The sequence below is a fragment of the Ailuropoda melanoleuca genome, chromosome 7, assembly GCF_002007445.2.
Source record: "Ailuropoda melanoleuca isolate Jingjing chromosome 7, ASM200744v2, whole genome shotgun sequence".
Classification (NCBI taxonomy): Eukaryota; Metazoa; Chordata; class Mammalia; order Carnivora; family Ursidae; genus Ailuropoda; species Ailuropoda melanoleuca.
In genome coordinates, this window is record NC_048224.1 from 47,692,104 (window position 1) to 47,709,315 (window position 17,212).

At 49.9% G+C, this 17,212-nt stretch overlaps 1 protein-coding gene across 2 annotated transcripts in view; it reads right to left on the bottom strand.

Moving 5' to 3' along the window:
• The window catches only part of LOC100482234 (N-acetyllactosaminide alpha-1,3-galactosyltransferase), a 53,685-nt gene extending 36,531 nt beyond the window's left edge, over positions 1-17,154 (bottom strand). The window contains exon 1 of one of the 2 annotated variants that reach the window (XM_034664444.1): positions 16,257-17,154. In XM_034664444.1, the coding sequence (XP_034520335.1) occupies positions 16,257-16,540 (284 nt within the window). In that variant the 5' untranslated portion in view covers positions 16,541-17,154. The remainder of the gene's footprint in view (positions 1-16,256) is intronic. The other variant, XM_011220666.3, reaches the window with a different exon arrangement.
• Positions 17,155-17,212: the final 58 nt, after the last annotated feature.

The window sequence follows — 17,212 nt, forward strand, 5'->3', positions numbered from 1 at the left end:
ATCCCGGCGTTATGGGATCGAGCCCCACATCAGGCTCCTCTGCTGGGAGCCTGCTTCTTCCTCTCCCACTCCCCCTGCTTGTGTTCCCTCTCTCGCTGGCTGTCTCTATCTCTGTCGAATAAGTAAATAAAATCTTTAAAAAAATAATAAAAATAAAATAAAATAAAGGCACTGGGTCACCCTGGTGGTTTTCAAACTGTGTTCTGGAGAACCCCAGAATCTTCCGAAGCCCCTCAGGAACCACAGAGGGAAGATGGGGAGGCCAAGAGAGCGGGACCCTCAGCCCCCATCCCTGCTTCCTTAGATCGTCTCCCCTTTATCTGTCTGCTATCCTATGCTGTGCTTCTGTGTGCTATTTTGTTTGTAGTAAAGTTTCCTTGGCTACAAAGAACTTTTAAAACCACTGAATTGGATGATCACCCACGAATCCCCAAGGAGAAATTTTTAAATTCCTTAAAGGCAGCAGCCTGCTTTTGTGGAGTATTCCTCAAACAAGTATGGACACAGCACGGGGCTGCTTACCAGCGTTATTCGTTTTACCACCGTAATTCAAAATCATTTGCTGCAGAGCAGAAATCAGTGAGTGGAGGGGGAAGCGTGTGGATAGCAATGCAATGGAATATTACACGACCTTTAAAAAAAAAACATTGTTTTTGAAGAATAGTTAATAAGATTGGAAATTAAATGAGAAAGCCAGATACCAAACTGCACATAGACTATGATCTCAACTCTGGATCAAATGTATCAAAATTACCAGACAAGTATGGTGGGTCGTCAAAAAATTAAACATCGAATTCTATGATCCAGCAATCCTACTTCTGGGTATGTACCAAAAATAATTGTAAACAGGGACTTGAAGAGGTACTTGGGTTTGTTTTGGTTTGTTTTGTTTTTTATTTATTTATTTTTAAAGATTTTATTTATTTATTTGAAAGAGTAAGCCCAAGCTGGGGGAGGACCAGAAGGAAGAGAAGCAGAGCCCCCTGCTGAGCAGGGAGCAGACATGGGGCTCGATCCCAGGACTCTGATCATTAACTGAGCCGAAGGCAGATGCTTAACAGACTGAGCCACCCAGACACCCCTTGAAGAGGAATTTGTGCACCAATGTCTAAGCAGCATTATTCACAAGAGCCAGAAAGGTAGAAACAGCTCAGATGTCCATTAATGAATGGATGGATAGGCAGAGTGTGGTATAGACATACAATGGAGTATTATTCAGCCTTGGAAAGGAAGGAGGTTATGACATCTGCTTTAACAGGGATAAAACTTGAAAACATTATGCCCCTTGAGATAAACCAGATGCCAAAGGACAAATACTGGATGATGCTACTCAGATGAGGTGCCTAGAGCAGTAGAATTATGGAGACAGAATGTAGAGTGGTGGTTGCAGGGGCTGGGGCGCGGAGGGAGTGGGTAGTTATTGCTTAACGAGTAGAGTTTCCATTTGGGAGGATGGAAACGTTCTAGAGATGACGGTAGTGATGGCTGCACAATGATGTAAATGTATTTGATGCTACTGAATGGTTCACCCAAAAAGTGTTATGATGGTAAATTTTACATTATGTATATTTCACCAAGATTAAAAAAAAAAAAAGATACCGGCCAGAACTAGATTCACATGGTAATTAATGACCGTGAATCGTGTGATGAGAGTGTGGGAGAGCCATCACTTTATTTTTTCCACTTCTCCGCATTTGCAAAAGTTCTACAATGAGAACAAATTACTTTCAAAACTGGGCAAAAAGCTATTTAACTAAATAAATCTGGTGGTTCTCTGACACTTTCCAAAAATGCATTGTTGCCTTTTATGTAAATGGAAGCAATACTTTATGTACTTAATTAATAAAAGGAACCAAGTTCAAGAATGCCAACTCAAGTATACAGCAAGCCACTCAGTCAAACTAAATGACAGGCGGAGTGCTTCCCCCTTTTAAGACTAGTTGTTCTCACCTATATTTAAATAAATCCAAATGAAAACAGAACCAGAATATAATCCCCTAACGAGCTTCCCAAGAAGCTGTCTGGCTTGGGAAAGCTCAAATGCAAACTGAAGAGAGAAAGAATGTTACAGAAAAGTGGAGGACAGCCCGGGTGTTTTCTTCAGGACATTAACGCAGCAGTCGGGAAAGTGACTTTACTGGTGAATTTCTATCCCTTCTGCTTCTTCTGGAAAACGTTCTTGGGCAGGAAGAATCACAAATCCAGAAGAGTCCTGCCATTTGTGTTCCCTGCAAATCCATTTCCTCTAACACCCCCCACTCCAAAAAATGGTTGACCAAAAATTTAAAGGACATTGGTTTCAAGGGCAGCTGGCGTGTCTACCTGCCAGGGTGCCCGCTGTCCTAAGCCAACTGTGCCACCTTCCCTGGCTCCTAGGCCATGTGCATAGGATGAGGAGGCCAGGGTGACCCAGAGCGGCTCCTCACTGGCCATGTGACCTCAGGCAGTGTCCTTACCAACCAAGGGGAAGAAAGGCCCCACGTTGCAGGGCTGTTGGGGGTTAGGGCTAAATGTAAAGTGTAAAGTGTCCCTGAGATGTTGGGCACATAGCTGGTGCTCACAAGCTTCTTCCTTTATATCTTAAAGTTCACCGTTCAAGATTCATGTGTGTCTTGGTGGTGGACTGAAGCGTAGTGGTACCAAAGGTAGTTAATGCTGAGTGGTGGGTTTCAGGATTACGGTACAGCAGTGGGGTGAAGAGAGGATCCTTCAGACCCAGGGTTCAGAGGCGGCCCTAGAAGGCAGGGGAGGGGAGCCCAGCAGCCCCACGACTCCCAGCTCTGAGGTCCTACACTGGCCAGCAAAAAGCTCTTTCATAGGAGTCCATATGAAATCCTCAGAGCCGGAAGGTGGGCTCCATTTCATAGATGAAGAAACAGAGGCTCCAAGAGGCTATCTGTCTTATTCAAGGTCACACAGTTAGGGAATAACCAGATATAGGGTTTTCTAAAACTCCTTTGGCATGAAGGGGTGGAGGTGGGGGTTCCTGATAATTCCAGCTCTGCCACTAACTCCTTTGTTCAGTTAGTTGTTTACCTCTTGCCTCTTTCTTTAAAAAAAGTTTTTCATAAAAATGCAGGGAGGGGACAGGAAGATTCTTTGAGGCACTAAATTAGGTAACTTGCCAATCTCTGGTCTCTGGCATCCTCATCTGTAAAATGAGGCACTTCCTGCCTCAAGACCTTTGTACATGCTCTTCTCTCTGTCTGGGGCACCTTTCCCTGCCCCCTCACACCCTTGCACCCCCCCTTTCCTTTAGGCTTCAATAAAAATGTTACTCCCCAAGGGAAGTCTCCCCTTCATAGTCTTAACGTCCCTTGTAGCACCCTGTGTCTCTCCTTTGGGGCACTGACCACTATACTTGGACACATAGGCATACACGCCTCGCCACGAGATGGAAGACTCATCCTCAATCAGCTGGCAGAGAGGTGACATTCAGTGGTCTTTGTTGTACGTTGATTCGAAAAACGAGTTCTTCTCAGGGCTCTGATCTTCAGAAGTACCCTCCCACCCCCACCCACCACCACACCGTCCTCAGGTTCTCATCTACACAACTAGGGGAGGTGGACAGGGCACGTATTAGATTTCTGCCAGCTCACACATTCTGTGATTTTATCCCTTCAATAAACCAACCAACCAACCCAACAACCGTTGTGAGTCTGGCGCACTGGACAAGTTCGGAGAACAGGTTCTTACATTCTTGGGCCTCAGTTTCCCTATCTCCAGAATGAAACATTCGGGTACAACCTTCTGGGCTTTTCCCACTGTCAACAATGGTAATTCCAGTAAGAAGGCTTCCTCCTCCCTCTGCCTTTCCCTGGAAGCTATACCTCCGACCAGGCATACACACACAGGAAATGGGACATCCAGCTTGTTGCTCTCAAGCATGGCTGGACTAATGGGGAAACGAGTTTCTGAACTTTCTATTAAAGCCAAGACTCCATTCCCAAGACCTTTCTTCAACAGTGTGGGCGGAGGACACTGTTGGTGTCCGACTGGGCCTCCCCCGCCACCCCTACCCTGGTGCATTCGCAAGGGCTGCACAGCCCAGAATGAGCAGATCCACGGTCGGAGGGATGTTCCCGTGACTGTTCATTCTTCTGATGCCTTACTGAATCCCAAGACAGAGCAGAAGGCAGAGGGCTAGGGCCCCTGGGCTCTGGCCCACACCCCACGTGACCTCAGGGAAGCCCCCACCCCTCTCTGGGCCTGCATTTCCCCATCTGTTGAGTGAGAGGACTGGATTTGGGGCTGTGCCAGCTCCCTGCTCACTGTTTTCGATTCCAGAAGGCCATGCGGTGCCGTGATGAAGGGCGCCATCTCCTCGCCCGTGTCTGAGTCCCCAAATCTCTCCTTTACCATGTGGCTCGGGAAATGTTTTAATCTTTCTGTGCCTCAGTTTCCTCATTTGCAAAACTGGGGTTTCTGGCTGATGAAAACCCAGGGCTCCTGCAGAGGTCCTAGGCAGCATCCGAAGTGAGAAAATGCCCAGTGAGCATGAGCTGTTGTTTTATTATCATTCTGGTTTCTGGATCGCTTCCCCTTCTCACCTTGCCCAGACAGCCCTACCGGCCCTGCCAGCCACGTCCAGCCCCGTCCCTCAGAGAAAGTGAATCTGAATTTCAGGTGCAGCCATGCACGACAGGAAAAGAGAACTGTAGGGCAAGCAGCAGAAAATCCTAGGATGCTTCCCCAAAGCAGACGGATTCAGGGGCCCTGGCCCGCCTCAGCTTGCTCTGGAGAGGATGACTATTTGGGAAGAAGATGGATGAGAAGCAGCCAAAGATGCCAGGTGTGGGGTTAGCTCTGTTCCTGTCTCTGTCCTGAATCACAGGTAAAGAGGAGGCTGGACTCAGTCACACAGCTCCCGAGGAGCAGAGAACAGGGGACTTTCTCTGACAGAAGTGCTGGTCTCTCACGGGAGGTGGGGGCAGCAGCGCGGCATCCCTCGGCTCCTCACAGGGACGGTCTGGAACCGTGCCCGGCCTCAGTTTCCTCACCAGCACAGCCAGGATACTCAAACACCTGCTTCTGCCAGCTGCTGTGGGAGGGAAAGGAGCCTTGGCCTATGTTCCCCCAGGGCAGCGGCTCTCAGAGCGTGGCCTGCTGCAGGATGCTCTTTTCTCCCGCAGAAGGAGGCTGAGAAATTGGGAGTATATTCATTTTACTGTATTTTAACAAAATAGCATCCATGGAGGATTACAAACAGAGGAACAAAGAAGGACTGACTGTTCTTCCGCACTGTCCTAAGCCCTAAAGCTGGTACAAGAGACGTGGGTCATGTCCTGCCTCCTGCAGCCGCCCCCATTTGGTTCCAATGGGCTCTGTGTTCGAGGTGGAGTTTGGGCTCCTATCTTGCTGGAACGACTTCCCCATACAGACCCACCCTCCGGAGCCAAGAGCATTTCACCCAGTGGCAAATGCCATGGGCCTTGAAGTCTCAGCTGCCACTGAACAGGCAGGCCTGGCTCTCTCAGCACAGCTGAGAAGGAACTGGTCATGGCTGCTCAAGGAAAGTCACTGGCACTCAGGGTTAAAAAAAGCTGTCCACAGAGGAAAAGAATAGAGCCGACCATCCTCAAAACCCATGCACGAGCTCCTACCCTTGACGATGCTCACTGGACAATCTCTGGCTGCATTGTGTGGAAGGGGTGTCTTTCTCAGGGACAGAGACTTTTTAATAGCTGCAGGGAACCTTAGGGGCTTCTGCTCAAATCTTTTTCTTTTGCAGATGAAGGAAGAGGCTCAAGGAAAGATGCTCTTTATAGCAGAGGCAGGATTCGAACCCTTGAAGGCTCCTTGACTTTCTTGCACTCATTCGATGGATCCTCGGTTACTGAGGGCCTACGACACAGATGGCTCTTCTAAGCACTGGGGATGTGACAGTGAACCAGTCAAGTACTCTGTTCTCACAGAGCTCACATTCCCGTTGGTAGGCAAATCAAAACAATAATTATAATTAACAAATAATTAAGGACATAAGTTCAGGTGGCAGAAAGGGTCATAAAGCAAATCAAAGATGTGAACATGAGGGGCGCCTGAGTGGCACAGCGGTTAAGCTTCTGCCTTCGGCTCAGGGCGTGATCCCGGCGGTATGGGATCGAGCCCCACATCAGGCTCCTCTGCTATGAGCCTGCCTCTTCCTCTCCCACTCCCCCTGCTTGTGTTCCCTCTCTCACTGGCTATCTCTATCTCTGTCAAATAAATAAATAAAATCTTTAAAAAAAAAAACATGTGAACATGGGGCGCCTGGGTGGCTCAGACGGGTAAGTGTCTGACTCTTGATTTCTGCTCAAGTCCTGATCTCGGGGTTGTGGGATTGATCCCCTGAGTGGGGCTTGTGCTCAGCATGGAGTCGGCTTGAGATTCCCTCTCTCTCCTTCTCCCTCTGCTCCTCCCCCCCCCCAGCTCATGCTCTCTCAGTCTGTCTCTCTCTCTCTCAAATAAATAAATCTTTAGGGAAAAAAAAAGACGTTAAAACATGTTTGAGACTGACGGTGGGGGCAGGGAGGTCTGTTTGGGGATCCTGTTTGCACTGGCCTTTCTCTGGGGTCTCCAGGGATCTCCCAAGCCAGGAGCAAGCTAAAGTTGGCTCCCATTGGCTTGTAACGGCCAACTGTTAAATTTTCAGGAATTTGGCAAGTGAGTTGTTACACACAACCATCATTAAAAGTTACATTGTATAACCTTACAATTAAATGAACTGTATTAAGAACAAAGGTAATCATCAAAACTCATCACTTTCTAATTGTTTTATTACATGATACACCCTTGAGGTTATTTTGAACCAACTGTATCAAGACCAGATGTAGAGACAAGTGCTAACAGTATGCTCCCAATTCCTCAACTGGTGCCTTGAAACTGGTCATGGTGGAAATATTTATACTGCGGAAATTGGCAAACACCACGTATCAGAGATTTTTCGATTCTGGAGGAGCTAGTCATAAAACATTTAGCAGCATGCCTCGGTGTCTAGATCTAACCCGGGCACTCTATGTCTGTGGGAGTCTGTGCTCTTCCTGCCAGAGGGTGTGGTGATGCGGCCCGACTCTCTCGGGGATAGGGTCGGGGCAGCGCCTCCGGTCACGTGCCCTGAACTTTCTCTTCCTTTTTTAAAGCTTCCCCAGTGAGGAAGCCGGACTAGGATCTCTAAACGGATCTGTCTGTTCCCGCACAACAACTGGTCTCTTCCACGGTACTTATCAAGGGTCTGTCAGACGGTGATTCATTCATTAGTTTGTTTACTTAGTGTTGGTCAATTAAGTCCTAAGGTAAGTATCTTGAGGAGGCACAAATTTAAAGGAACCCCTGCAGAGAATCTGTTTGTAGAAACGTGTGCGGTCCGCTTCTGAATTCTAGATTTTCATACGTTGGGTTTCTTTCCTTTGAGGACACAACCGTTCTGGTAACAGCTGAGTGGAGTTACTGTTACTTCTGATAGTAATGACAAGGGGAGTTTTCCATCTAACAGCACCACGCCACTGGGCACATTTACCTCTACGCTCCGCCCCAGTCCACTGTCCACCTGAGAATGTTGAGGCCCAGGGGTTCAAAAAGGTGACCAAGGCCAGGCTGCCCTTCTGAGAGCTCCCCCATGAGCCTTCTCCCTCCTGCAGCCACAGCCCCGTGACTCTCTTTAGGCCTGCAGGAACTCTGGTTGCTTTGGTGCGCTTTGTGGCTTCTCAGCCTCGTGTCAGGAATCCCCTCCAGCCACCAGAGCAGAAGGGGCCAGACACTCTCCTGTCCGCCTGTGGACCCCTGGAATGCAGGAGCGTCACCTGGGCCTGGCCAGTTAGTAGTTTTACATCCTGAGCGAGAGCACGGAGGTTCGGATGCCCATGAAATGTTACAGCAGTCCCAGGGGCAGCAAAAGCCAGAATGAGCTCCTGGGCAAGACCCTGACTGTGTTGTCCATGGCCCGATCTCTACTGCTTCTGGTCTGCTTGGTTTTCCAGCCTCCTCAGGGGTACTGTGAGCAGTAAAAGAAACCCTCCCAATGCCTGCCTTTTCTGCTCTGTGAGCTAGAACGTCCGTCTGTTGCTTACGACCGTGACCTCTAACGGCTCCGCGTTCTCAGGTGCTACTCAGTATATGACTGAGCACTTGCACGCCCAGGAATGAATTCCTAAGCACTCAGTTAAATTTGCACATGGGAATATTAATTCTCGGGGCGCCTGGGTGGCTCAGTCGTTAAGCGTCTGCCTTCAGCTCAGGGCGTGATCCCAGGGTCCTGGGATCGGGCTCCGCATCGGGCTCCCTACTCTGCTGGGAGCCTGCTTCTTCCTCTCTCACTCCCCCTGCTTGGGTTCCCTCTCTCGCTGGCTGTTTTTCTCTCTGTCAAATAAATAAATACAATCTTAAAAAAAAAGAATATTAATTTGCCCTTCCTCTGCACAGCTCTGGCTAACATATGGAAACAGAATTTTCTATACAAAATTCCACTGTATGGACAACCACAGATTTAGTCAACTGAGCACAGCAAGACCCTGCCCCCGATTTTGAGAAGCGTCTTTGCCTTCCACCCAGAAGCCGGGCAAGTTCCTCTTGGGGACAGCTGGAGGGCCACTTGAGGACTTGTGGTTCCCTGAGGGAGGAGACAGGAGGGCAGCTGCTGTTCTGCATGCTGAAGCTGCCCCAGCGTCATCCCTCTGGGCAGCTGGCCCACTGTCCCAGGCTTGCCTCCCTCCCCGTGCTCCTCTGGCCACCAAGGCTGTCTGAGTTCTGGAACAGCCAGCGGGATATCAGGATGATTGGTTCTTACAGCCTCTTCCCTCTGCCTAAACAACTCCCTCTTCACCCTCTAATTCCTGCGCAGCTCAGTTTACAGATCACTTCCTCAAGGAAGCCCTCCCTGACCACCTCCCCTGACAGGTTCAGGCCCCTGTGACACCCACCCTGTTCTTCTCCTTCACCGCTCTCACTGTGCAGTCGGTTTTTTAACGACTGTCTCCCAAGCCAAATCCCAACCTCCCTGTGGGCCGAGTGAATGAATGAATATATGGTGGTTCAGCGGCTGTTGAACGAATAGCTAATTTCAAGGCACAAGTCTCTGGAACAGGTGCACTTCCTAGAACCACAGTCCCTGGTGTCCAAACTGGCAAGTAGGGGCCACAAACCTGAACTCCCTCTGGGCACAAGAGCTGCTTCTCCCTTTTGGCTTTTAGTCTGAATGTTCATTGTCCAGGGGGCACCTGCTGTTTAACAGCGAGCTGCTCAGAGAGAAGTTTGCTAGATCACGGCCTCGGGCCATTTTGCTGACAGGGAAACTGAGGCCCCAACGGCTCCTCCCACTGGTACAGGTGTGGCCAGATCAGCTCACTTTCAGCCCAGACTCTTTTCACTGTCCTGCCCCCAAGTGCTTCTGAAGACAAGAGCACCCATCCTGGGATGGAATTAAAAGCTTTCACCGAGAACTCATCACAAGACCTGGCCTCTCTCTCTCCCGGCCTCTTCCAGAGGCTGCCTTTTGCTCTCTCGGGTTGGTTTCTGTCTGAGCAGGACCACGTAGCAGCCATGTCCTGCGCTGGACATGGATCTGTGCCCAGCACCCCTGACCCGTCGGAACCATCTTCGCTCCCCCTGCCTGTACCCCACCAGGGTCTCCAAGCCACACTATGTTTGGAGTCGGAACTGGGCTTTCATGCCTCCCCTCTGCTGTTAGTTCTTGAGAGGCTTTGGCCAAAACTTTAAAACTCCATCCCTTAGTCCCCCCCCATAAAATGGGGGCCTAATTCCTAATTTGCTGCCCTCACAGGGCTTTTGTGATGCTCAAGCCCGATGGAAATATGATCTCACTCTTTGAACTGTCAACTAGAGTAGAGAACTCTAATAATAATAATAATAATAATAATAATAATTCTATAATTATTTTTCTGTTTTCCCCGGGGTTTTGCTGTCAACCCATAGCCAGCTGATCTCTTCCAGGTTCATTCCACCCAACCTCTCAGCACCATTCAACCCTCCTGACAACATCCTCCCGGAACCTCGCTCTGCCCCCGACTTGGCAAACCGTGCTCTCCCCGGGCTGTCCCCCGCCCGCTCAGATCACTCACTCTCTGAGCTGGGACCTGGCCCAGGTGACGCCACCACGCCCTCTCCTGCCAGTCACATCTGCCAAGCCCACGTGGCTTAAGAGAAAAGCCACAGGAAGCCCCACCACCCAGGTCCCTTGTGAACGCTGGAGCAGGCTTTCCCCGGTGCACAAAAAAATGTGAGAACACAGCTCCACCTTCCACCAGCCATCACCACCTCTCCCTTATGAAACTCTACTTGGCAACAGAAGTCAGCAGAGTGGCCGCCGGAGCGCGTGTCCTGGCAACTCCCCCAGCCGGCTCTGAAGGCCTGCGGCCGAGGTCTATGGCCTCCGCGCTGGGTTTGGACAAGCTGAGCTGAGCAGAGCAGCTCTCTGGTTGGAGACTGAAATGACATATTCTTACTTCCTCTTTTTGGAACAGAAAGGCCTTTTAGAATTCTTGGTGAAATATATGAAATGACGCCCCCTTTGCCTTCAGTACACGGAACCCATCTACATCACTCTGGCTTCCCCAACCGACCCAGCTGGCCTCCCTCTCCCAGGAGCCAAGATAAAGCTCCTGGGAGCCGACCCTTCAGCCCCGGCCGAGAAGCGAGGTGCTTTGCTCCAGGCCTGACAGCCAGTAAGGACGCAAACTCAGGCAGCGGGCCTCCAGGGACCACACAGCACCACCGGCGTGGGTCTGTAAAGCGTGCTCTGGGCGAGTGCAGCTGCCCTCTGGCTCCTGCAGCTCAGAATCCAGGAAGACAGAAATGACGACAGGTGCCAGGGCATAACTGAAGGATGCCCGGGGTGGCTGGAAGGCAGGACGAAGAAGCTGACTTCACAGAAAGGATGACGCTGAAGCTGGGTCAGGAAGCATGAGTGGGGGGTCTGCAGGTGGATTTGGGAAGGAAGGGAAAAGGAAGTTCCAAGCAGAGGGGACAGCATGGGAGAAAGCCCAGGGCCATCAAACCAGGAGAGGGTTTCAGGAATTGCAGTAGTTTTGAGGCTGGAGCAGAAATTCTGGGGGTGGGTTGATGAGAATAAAGAGTGGCTCAGAGGGCAGCTCATGCAGGACCTTGGAGGTCCTGTAAAGAACACGGGCCTTACCCTGAGGGCAGAGTAGAGCCTGCCCTGGAAAGATCAAAACCCCAATCGGTGTAGTGTCTGGCAAGGCGTGGGCTGCAGTGACAAGGTGTACTAGAGGACACGAGCTTGGGCCAGAGAACAGGGAGCCTGCAAGGCAGGGGTCTGGGGGGGAGAGAGCCGCACGGAAGTACAGGACGACAAAGGCAGGACTGACTGCCTGCACGGGTCATACACTTAGTTCCAGGCGAGACTCCCAGACAGAGGTACCGTGTGCTGCAAAGCTACAGCGACTTGAAAGCTCACAGCCCTGCCTGAGGACAGGGCAACTGTACCAAAGAGTAGACTGTGTGATGGGGATTCGTTCAGAGAGATAAACAAATCAATGGAGACTTTTATCAGGGAGTTATTAACAAATACACGTGGTCAACTGGATTCCTGTTCCCAAGCATCATTCCCTGCCAAGAAGCAGAGTTACAGACATACCCTCAAGATATTGCCGGTTCAGTTCCCAACTACGCAATAAAGCAAATACCGCAACCAAGCAAATCGAATGAATTTTTGGGCTTTTTTGTGCCTATAAAAGTTATGTTTATGCCACACTGTAGTCTATTAAGTGCATTATGTCTAAAAATACAGTGTACATGTCTTAATTAAAAAATTCTTTGTTGCTAAAAAAAAATGCTAGCCAGTATCTGAGCTTTTAGCAAGTTGAAATTTTTTTTGCTGGTGGAGGGTCTTGCCTTGATGTGGACGGCTACTGATCAGGGTAACTGGTTGGTGCAGGTCGGGTGGCTCTAGCAATTTCTTAAAACAAGACCACAGTGAAGTTTGCTGCTGACTCTTCCTTTCATGAATGATTTCTCTATGTCACGAAATGCTGTTTGATAGCATTTTACCACATTAGAACTTCTTTTAAAATTGGAGTCAGGCCTCTCAGATTCTGCCACTGCTTTATCAGCTCCGTTTGATGTAATTCTAAATCCTTTGTTGTCATTTCAGCCGTCTGCACAGCATCTCCACCAGGAGTAGATCCCATCTCAAGAAACCACTTTTTTTGCAGATCTGTAAGTAGCTCCTCGTGCACTAAAGTTCTTTTTTTTTTTTTTTAAGATTTTATTTATTTATTTGACAGAGATAGAGACAGCCAGCGAGAGAGGGAACACAAGCAGGGGGAGTGGGAGAGGAAGAAGCAGGCTCCCAGCGGAGGAGCCCGATGTGGGGCTTGATCCCAGGACCCTGGGATCACACCCTGAGCCGAAGGCAGACGCTTAACGACTGCGCCACCCAGGCGCCCCTCATCCACTAAAGTTCTATTGGGAGATAGCAGCAATTCAAATCCGTAGTCATGAAAGAGTTTGTTGAAATAATGAAGATTTTCCAAGAATTACCAAAATGTGCCACAGAGACAAACTGAGCAAATGCTCTTGCAAAAAATGGTGCGGATGGGGCACCTGGGTAATTTGGCTGGTGAAGTGCCTGACTCTTGATATCGGCTCAGGTCATGATCTCAGAGTCCTGAGATCGAGCCCTGCCTTGCACTCTGAGCTGGGTGTAAAGCCTGGTTGGGATTCTCTCTTTCCCTCTCCCTCTGCCCCTCCCCCATTACACACACGCACGCACACTCTCTCTCTCTCAAATAAATAAATCTTAAAGGGAAAAAAGGGTAAGTTAAGTATCTGCCTTCAATTCAGGTCATGATCTCAGGGTCCTGGAATGGAGCAGTGTGTCAGGCTCCATGCTCAGGGGGGAGTTTGCTTGTCCCACTGCCCCTCCCCCTCCCCATGCCTGCATATCCATCCATCTGTCCTACTGACTTTGGGCCTGGTCGCATCACTGGCTTTGACCAACAGAATGCGGGTAGAAGGGACAGTGTTGTTCATTCAGAGTTCAGGCTTTATGAGGCATCACATCATTCCTTTCTTCCTCTAGCTCTAACCATGAAAATAACACCTACCAGATAGAGGCAGCTCTTTCAGCCTTCGTCCTGCAGCGAGCGAGAAGATGCGTGGAGCAGGTCTGGCTGGCTGGCACCTGGAGCTAGCTGCAAGACCATATAGCCACCTGCTCTGCAGCCACCATGTAAGGCGACCCATAAACTTCTGTGGTCATAAGCTACGACTGGGGGCTGTTTGTTATGCAGCAGAGCTGCAGCAGAAGCTAACTGATACACACTACCTATATGAGACGGGATGGGAGCAGGTGGTGAAGAACCTTCCATGTCACGAAGGTGGTGCACATGGAGGGTCAACAGAGAATTCTGTAGTTGATAAGCTTTCTCCCCTTCATTCACTCACATCCAGTCTCAGGGGTGGAGACATCCATCCTTCTTTCAAAGCCAGCCTCTCCTGTTCTCTCCCACTCCTCTAGCACCTTGCTCTATGGGCCATCCTTCCCTCTCCTGGACTGAGTCCTTCCCCTGAGCCTCCGTCTCCCTTGTCCTTTCTCTCCTAAAATCCTTTCCTTCACCCTGTCTTTGTACAACTGTAGCTCAATCTCCCTCTGGCCTTTTCAAACAAATTTCTTGCAAGAGCTGCCCATACTCACCACCTCTGTTTCTTTCTCTCTCATGTCTCAGCAATCTAACTTGCCTGCCCTCCATTCCGCCAAAGCTACTCCCAGCAGATTTCAGTCATCTCCTAACCGCCCAGTGTACTTTCCTGTCCTTATCTTCCCAGACTGCTCCACACCATTTAGCGGGGAACCAAATACATTATCCCTGCCCTTGACCCAAATGTTCCTCTTTATGTATTCTCTCAGTGGTGCCATCATTCATCCAGTGACCCATGTCAGAAAGCCCATATGAGACTATGAGTTGTGTTCCAGTCTTGTCAAGTCTGTAGTGTCATTGCGACATCCAAGAAGAGATGCCCAATGGGCAGTTAAACATGTGAATCGGAGACCCAAAACGGAGATGTGAACTGGAGATAAAAATGACTGTTCAGGAGGCAGGATTTAAAGCCATAAGCATGGACGAGCTTGCTTAGTTTATGGAGTACAAGTACCAGGTCTTAAATCTCAGGTGATACATGGAGAGCTCACCTGAGCCCAGAAATTCCTCCTCCTAAGGTCACAATTCCAACTACTGGCCTCCAAACTACCATCTTATTCTATATTCTGCCACCTGTTCATGCTATCTCCTCCAACAACACTTAAAATTCCATTGTAAAAATAGAAGGTAGAGATACCATCACCCAGCCACTAAAATAGCTAAAATCAAAACGAATGACGACACCAAACAAGGTCAAGGGTGGGGAGTAATCACAAGCTTCCTACATTTCTGTAGGAGGGTAAAATGGTATATACCCCGTGACCCAGTGGTTTCATTCCCACTTGAAAACAAACATCCACAAAAAAATTCTTCAAGAAATAAGAACTCAAACTGGAAATAACCCCAAACGCGCATCAAAAAGAGAATAAATAAGCAAACCGTGGTCTATCCATCCAATGGAACGAATAGGACTCAGCAATAAAAAGGAACAAGTACCCATATATGCAGCAATACAGGTGAACTTGCAAACCACTATGTCAAGTGAAATAAACCTGACACATACGGTAGGAGTCCCTTTATGTGAAGCCCAAGAGCAGGCAAAACTAATCAATGGTAATAAAATCAGAAAAATGGTTGTCTGCAAGGACAGAAGGAAAATTGGTTGGACGTGGGAACTTTCTAGGACGATGCAAATATTTACATCTTGTTTTGGGTGGCAGTTACATAGCTGTAAACAACTGTCAAGACACGTTTGAACTGAACACTTTAGATCTGTGGATGCTATTGTATGTAGATTACACTTTAATTAAAAATTAGAAAAAATAAGTATTTTAAGTATCTACAAAAAAACCTCTAAACTAAAAAAGAAAGTACATTGCAGAAAACACACTCAGTTCAAATACGATTACATTTATAGTAGGAATGCCCCCCCATGAATGCCCAGTCTCCCACTTAATGCTGCCCCCCTTTCAGCCATTCTTCCCTCACCCTTGCTCCCATCGTAATGACATCTGTCCATTAGCCATTTTTTAGCCATCATGAGAAATCACGTAATGTAAAGAGCACAAGCCTTAGTGTCAGACAGAGCTGCATTCCAATCCCAGCCTCGAGTTAAAAGCTGAGTGCCCGGGGGTGAGCTGCTTGGCCTCTCTGAACTCCCTACCCTGTCCGGCCAGCTAAGATGGGTGCAGCAGGCTGACTAGCTCTTGTTGAACCTATTTCTTTTTGATCTCAGCCTGTGAAACCAGCTTTCATATGAAGGTCCCATAAAAGTCCTAAAAAAATTATCGGACAGTGTGATTCTTGGCTTCTTCCCCTGGAAGGAGAAGGTGGACCTGAGGCATTGGAGTTAGGGTCGAGGTGAGCTGGGCCTAACAGCTGGAGGAACGGCTGCTCAGAGCCATGAGGCCCAGGGCAAAGGGCTCGGGGCCCAAGACTCAGGGGAGACAGGTTTTCCGGCATCTGAGGCCCAGGGCGAAGGGCTCCGGGCCCATGACTCAGAGGAGACAGGTTTTCCTCCGGCAGCCAGAGGATCTTAGACTAATCACTTTACATACCTCTTGACTCAGTTTCTCCACTGAAAATGACCAAATCAGACTGCATCTGAGGAATGTGGTATTAAAAACAGCCCCTGGGGGTTCCCAAAATATAGGAGATAAAGGGTTCTAGAAGGGAACTTGTTCTGTCTGAAAGAAGGAAGGGAGGGGTCAGAGCCCTGCCCTGGAGGCTCTCCTCCCCCACTATGGTGGCTCCATAGCCAGGATCCCAAGACTCCCAGGCACACAGTTTGAAATCTCGTGGACCAGGTAAACCCTAGGGACTTTTTCAGCTCTGCTTTCTTCATTGAGTATCTGCCACTTGTAACAGTAACTGAGATCTGCACGTTCTCCCCATATGGTAGGCGAGGTTCGGTAAACCCAGAAGTAACTTGGGACAAGATAGAAAGTACTTGCTTAGTGTAGCCAAAGAGGCACAGAAGTGCGACAGAATAACCATGTCCCCACCCCGCGAGCGGCACACTAGCCCCTCCACACTGGCACTGTCTTAAAGCAGCACCCCATTTCATAGTTGCAGAAACTGAGGCTTCCCCTGGGCAAGTGTCTCCCAGCTAAGAAGCAGAGAGTCCTGGGCTCCCCAGGGCATCTGCTGCCTCCTGAGACATACCTATTTCCAGGTAAATGGAGGAGACAACGAGGCTTGTGCAGGAGGCAGAAGGCGTGCAAACGACAAGCAAAACCACAAAAGCAGCCGCCCGGGTCTCCGTTCCTTCCTGGGCGGGCACGGGGGCGTGGGGGGGGGGAGCTTGACACTCTCCTCGCCTTCCTACTCCTTCCCGCCTGCCAGCGGGAAGATTGGGAAATCTCAATTCGTCCTGATTTCTCTCCTTGAGCGCTAATTTTTTCCACTTTACTGTTTTTTGGATGCCTTTCAAGAGTTTGTGCAATCATTCTGTTTAGCTGTTTTTCTACCAATTTCAAAGGCGGGGTGGTGTCCCTTTAGAGCAGGAACGGGGTGGTTTGTAAAGTCGAAAGGACCCTGTCTCCTCCCTTCACCCCAGTGCAGCAGGCCCTTTGCTGCCAAAGTTACAAATGTTTGAAACTTTCCCGACGCCGGGTGTTTGGCTCGGTCCTCCCTCTCCGACCACTCCCCCTCCGTGCTTCTGCTTTCAGGGGCTCATGCGCCCCTTTCTTTACCTTCCCAGGCTCCCCCTTCCCAGGGACATCCTCTTCCCGTCCTGTCCGGGGCGAGAGCCATCCTCTGTCCTGCCCCACAGGAGGGGACAGACCCCTCACTCCTTTCGAGATTCCTCGGGGACGGGGGTCCTACCCCGTGCCCCCCGGGCCTCTTCTCTCCCGCCCCCATCCCGCGGACCCGGTGGGGAGAACTCCGCCCGCAGCCCCTCCGGCGAGCCTGGAGGCTGGGCAGAGGCAGCGGCAGGGACAGGATAGGGACAGGAACTGGGGCAAAGACACAGCGACAAGAACAAAAGCGAGGACACAGGCAGGGCAGAAACAGGGCAGGGCCGGAGCAGTAGCCCGCTCCTCATCCCCGCCGCCCCCCACGCCACGCCCGCAGCCCCCGGGGCCGGGCCCAGCTCCGGCCTCCGGGGGCTCAGGCGG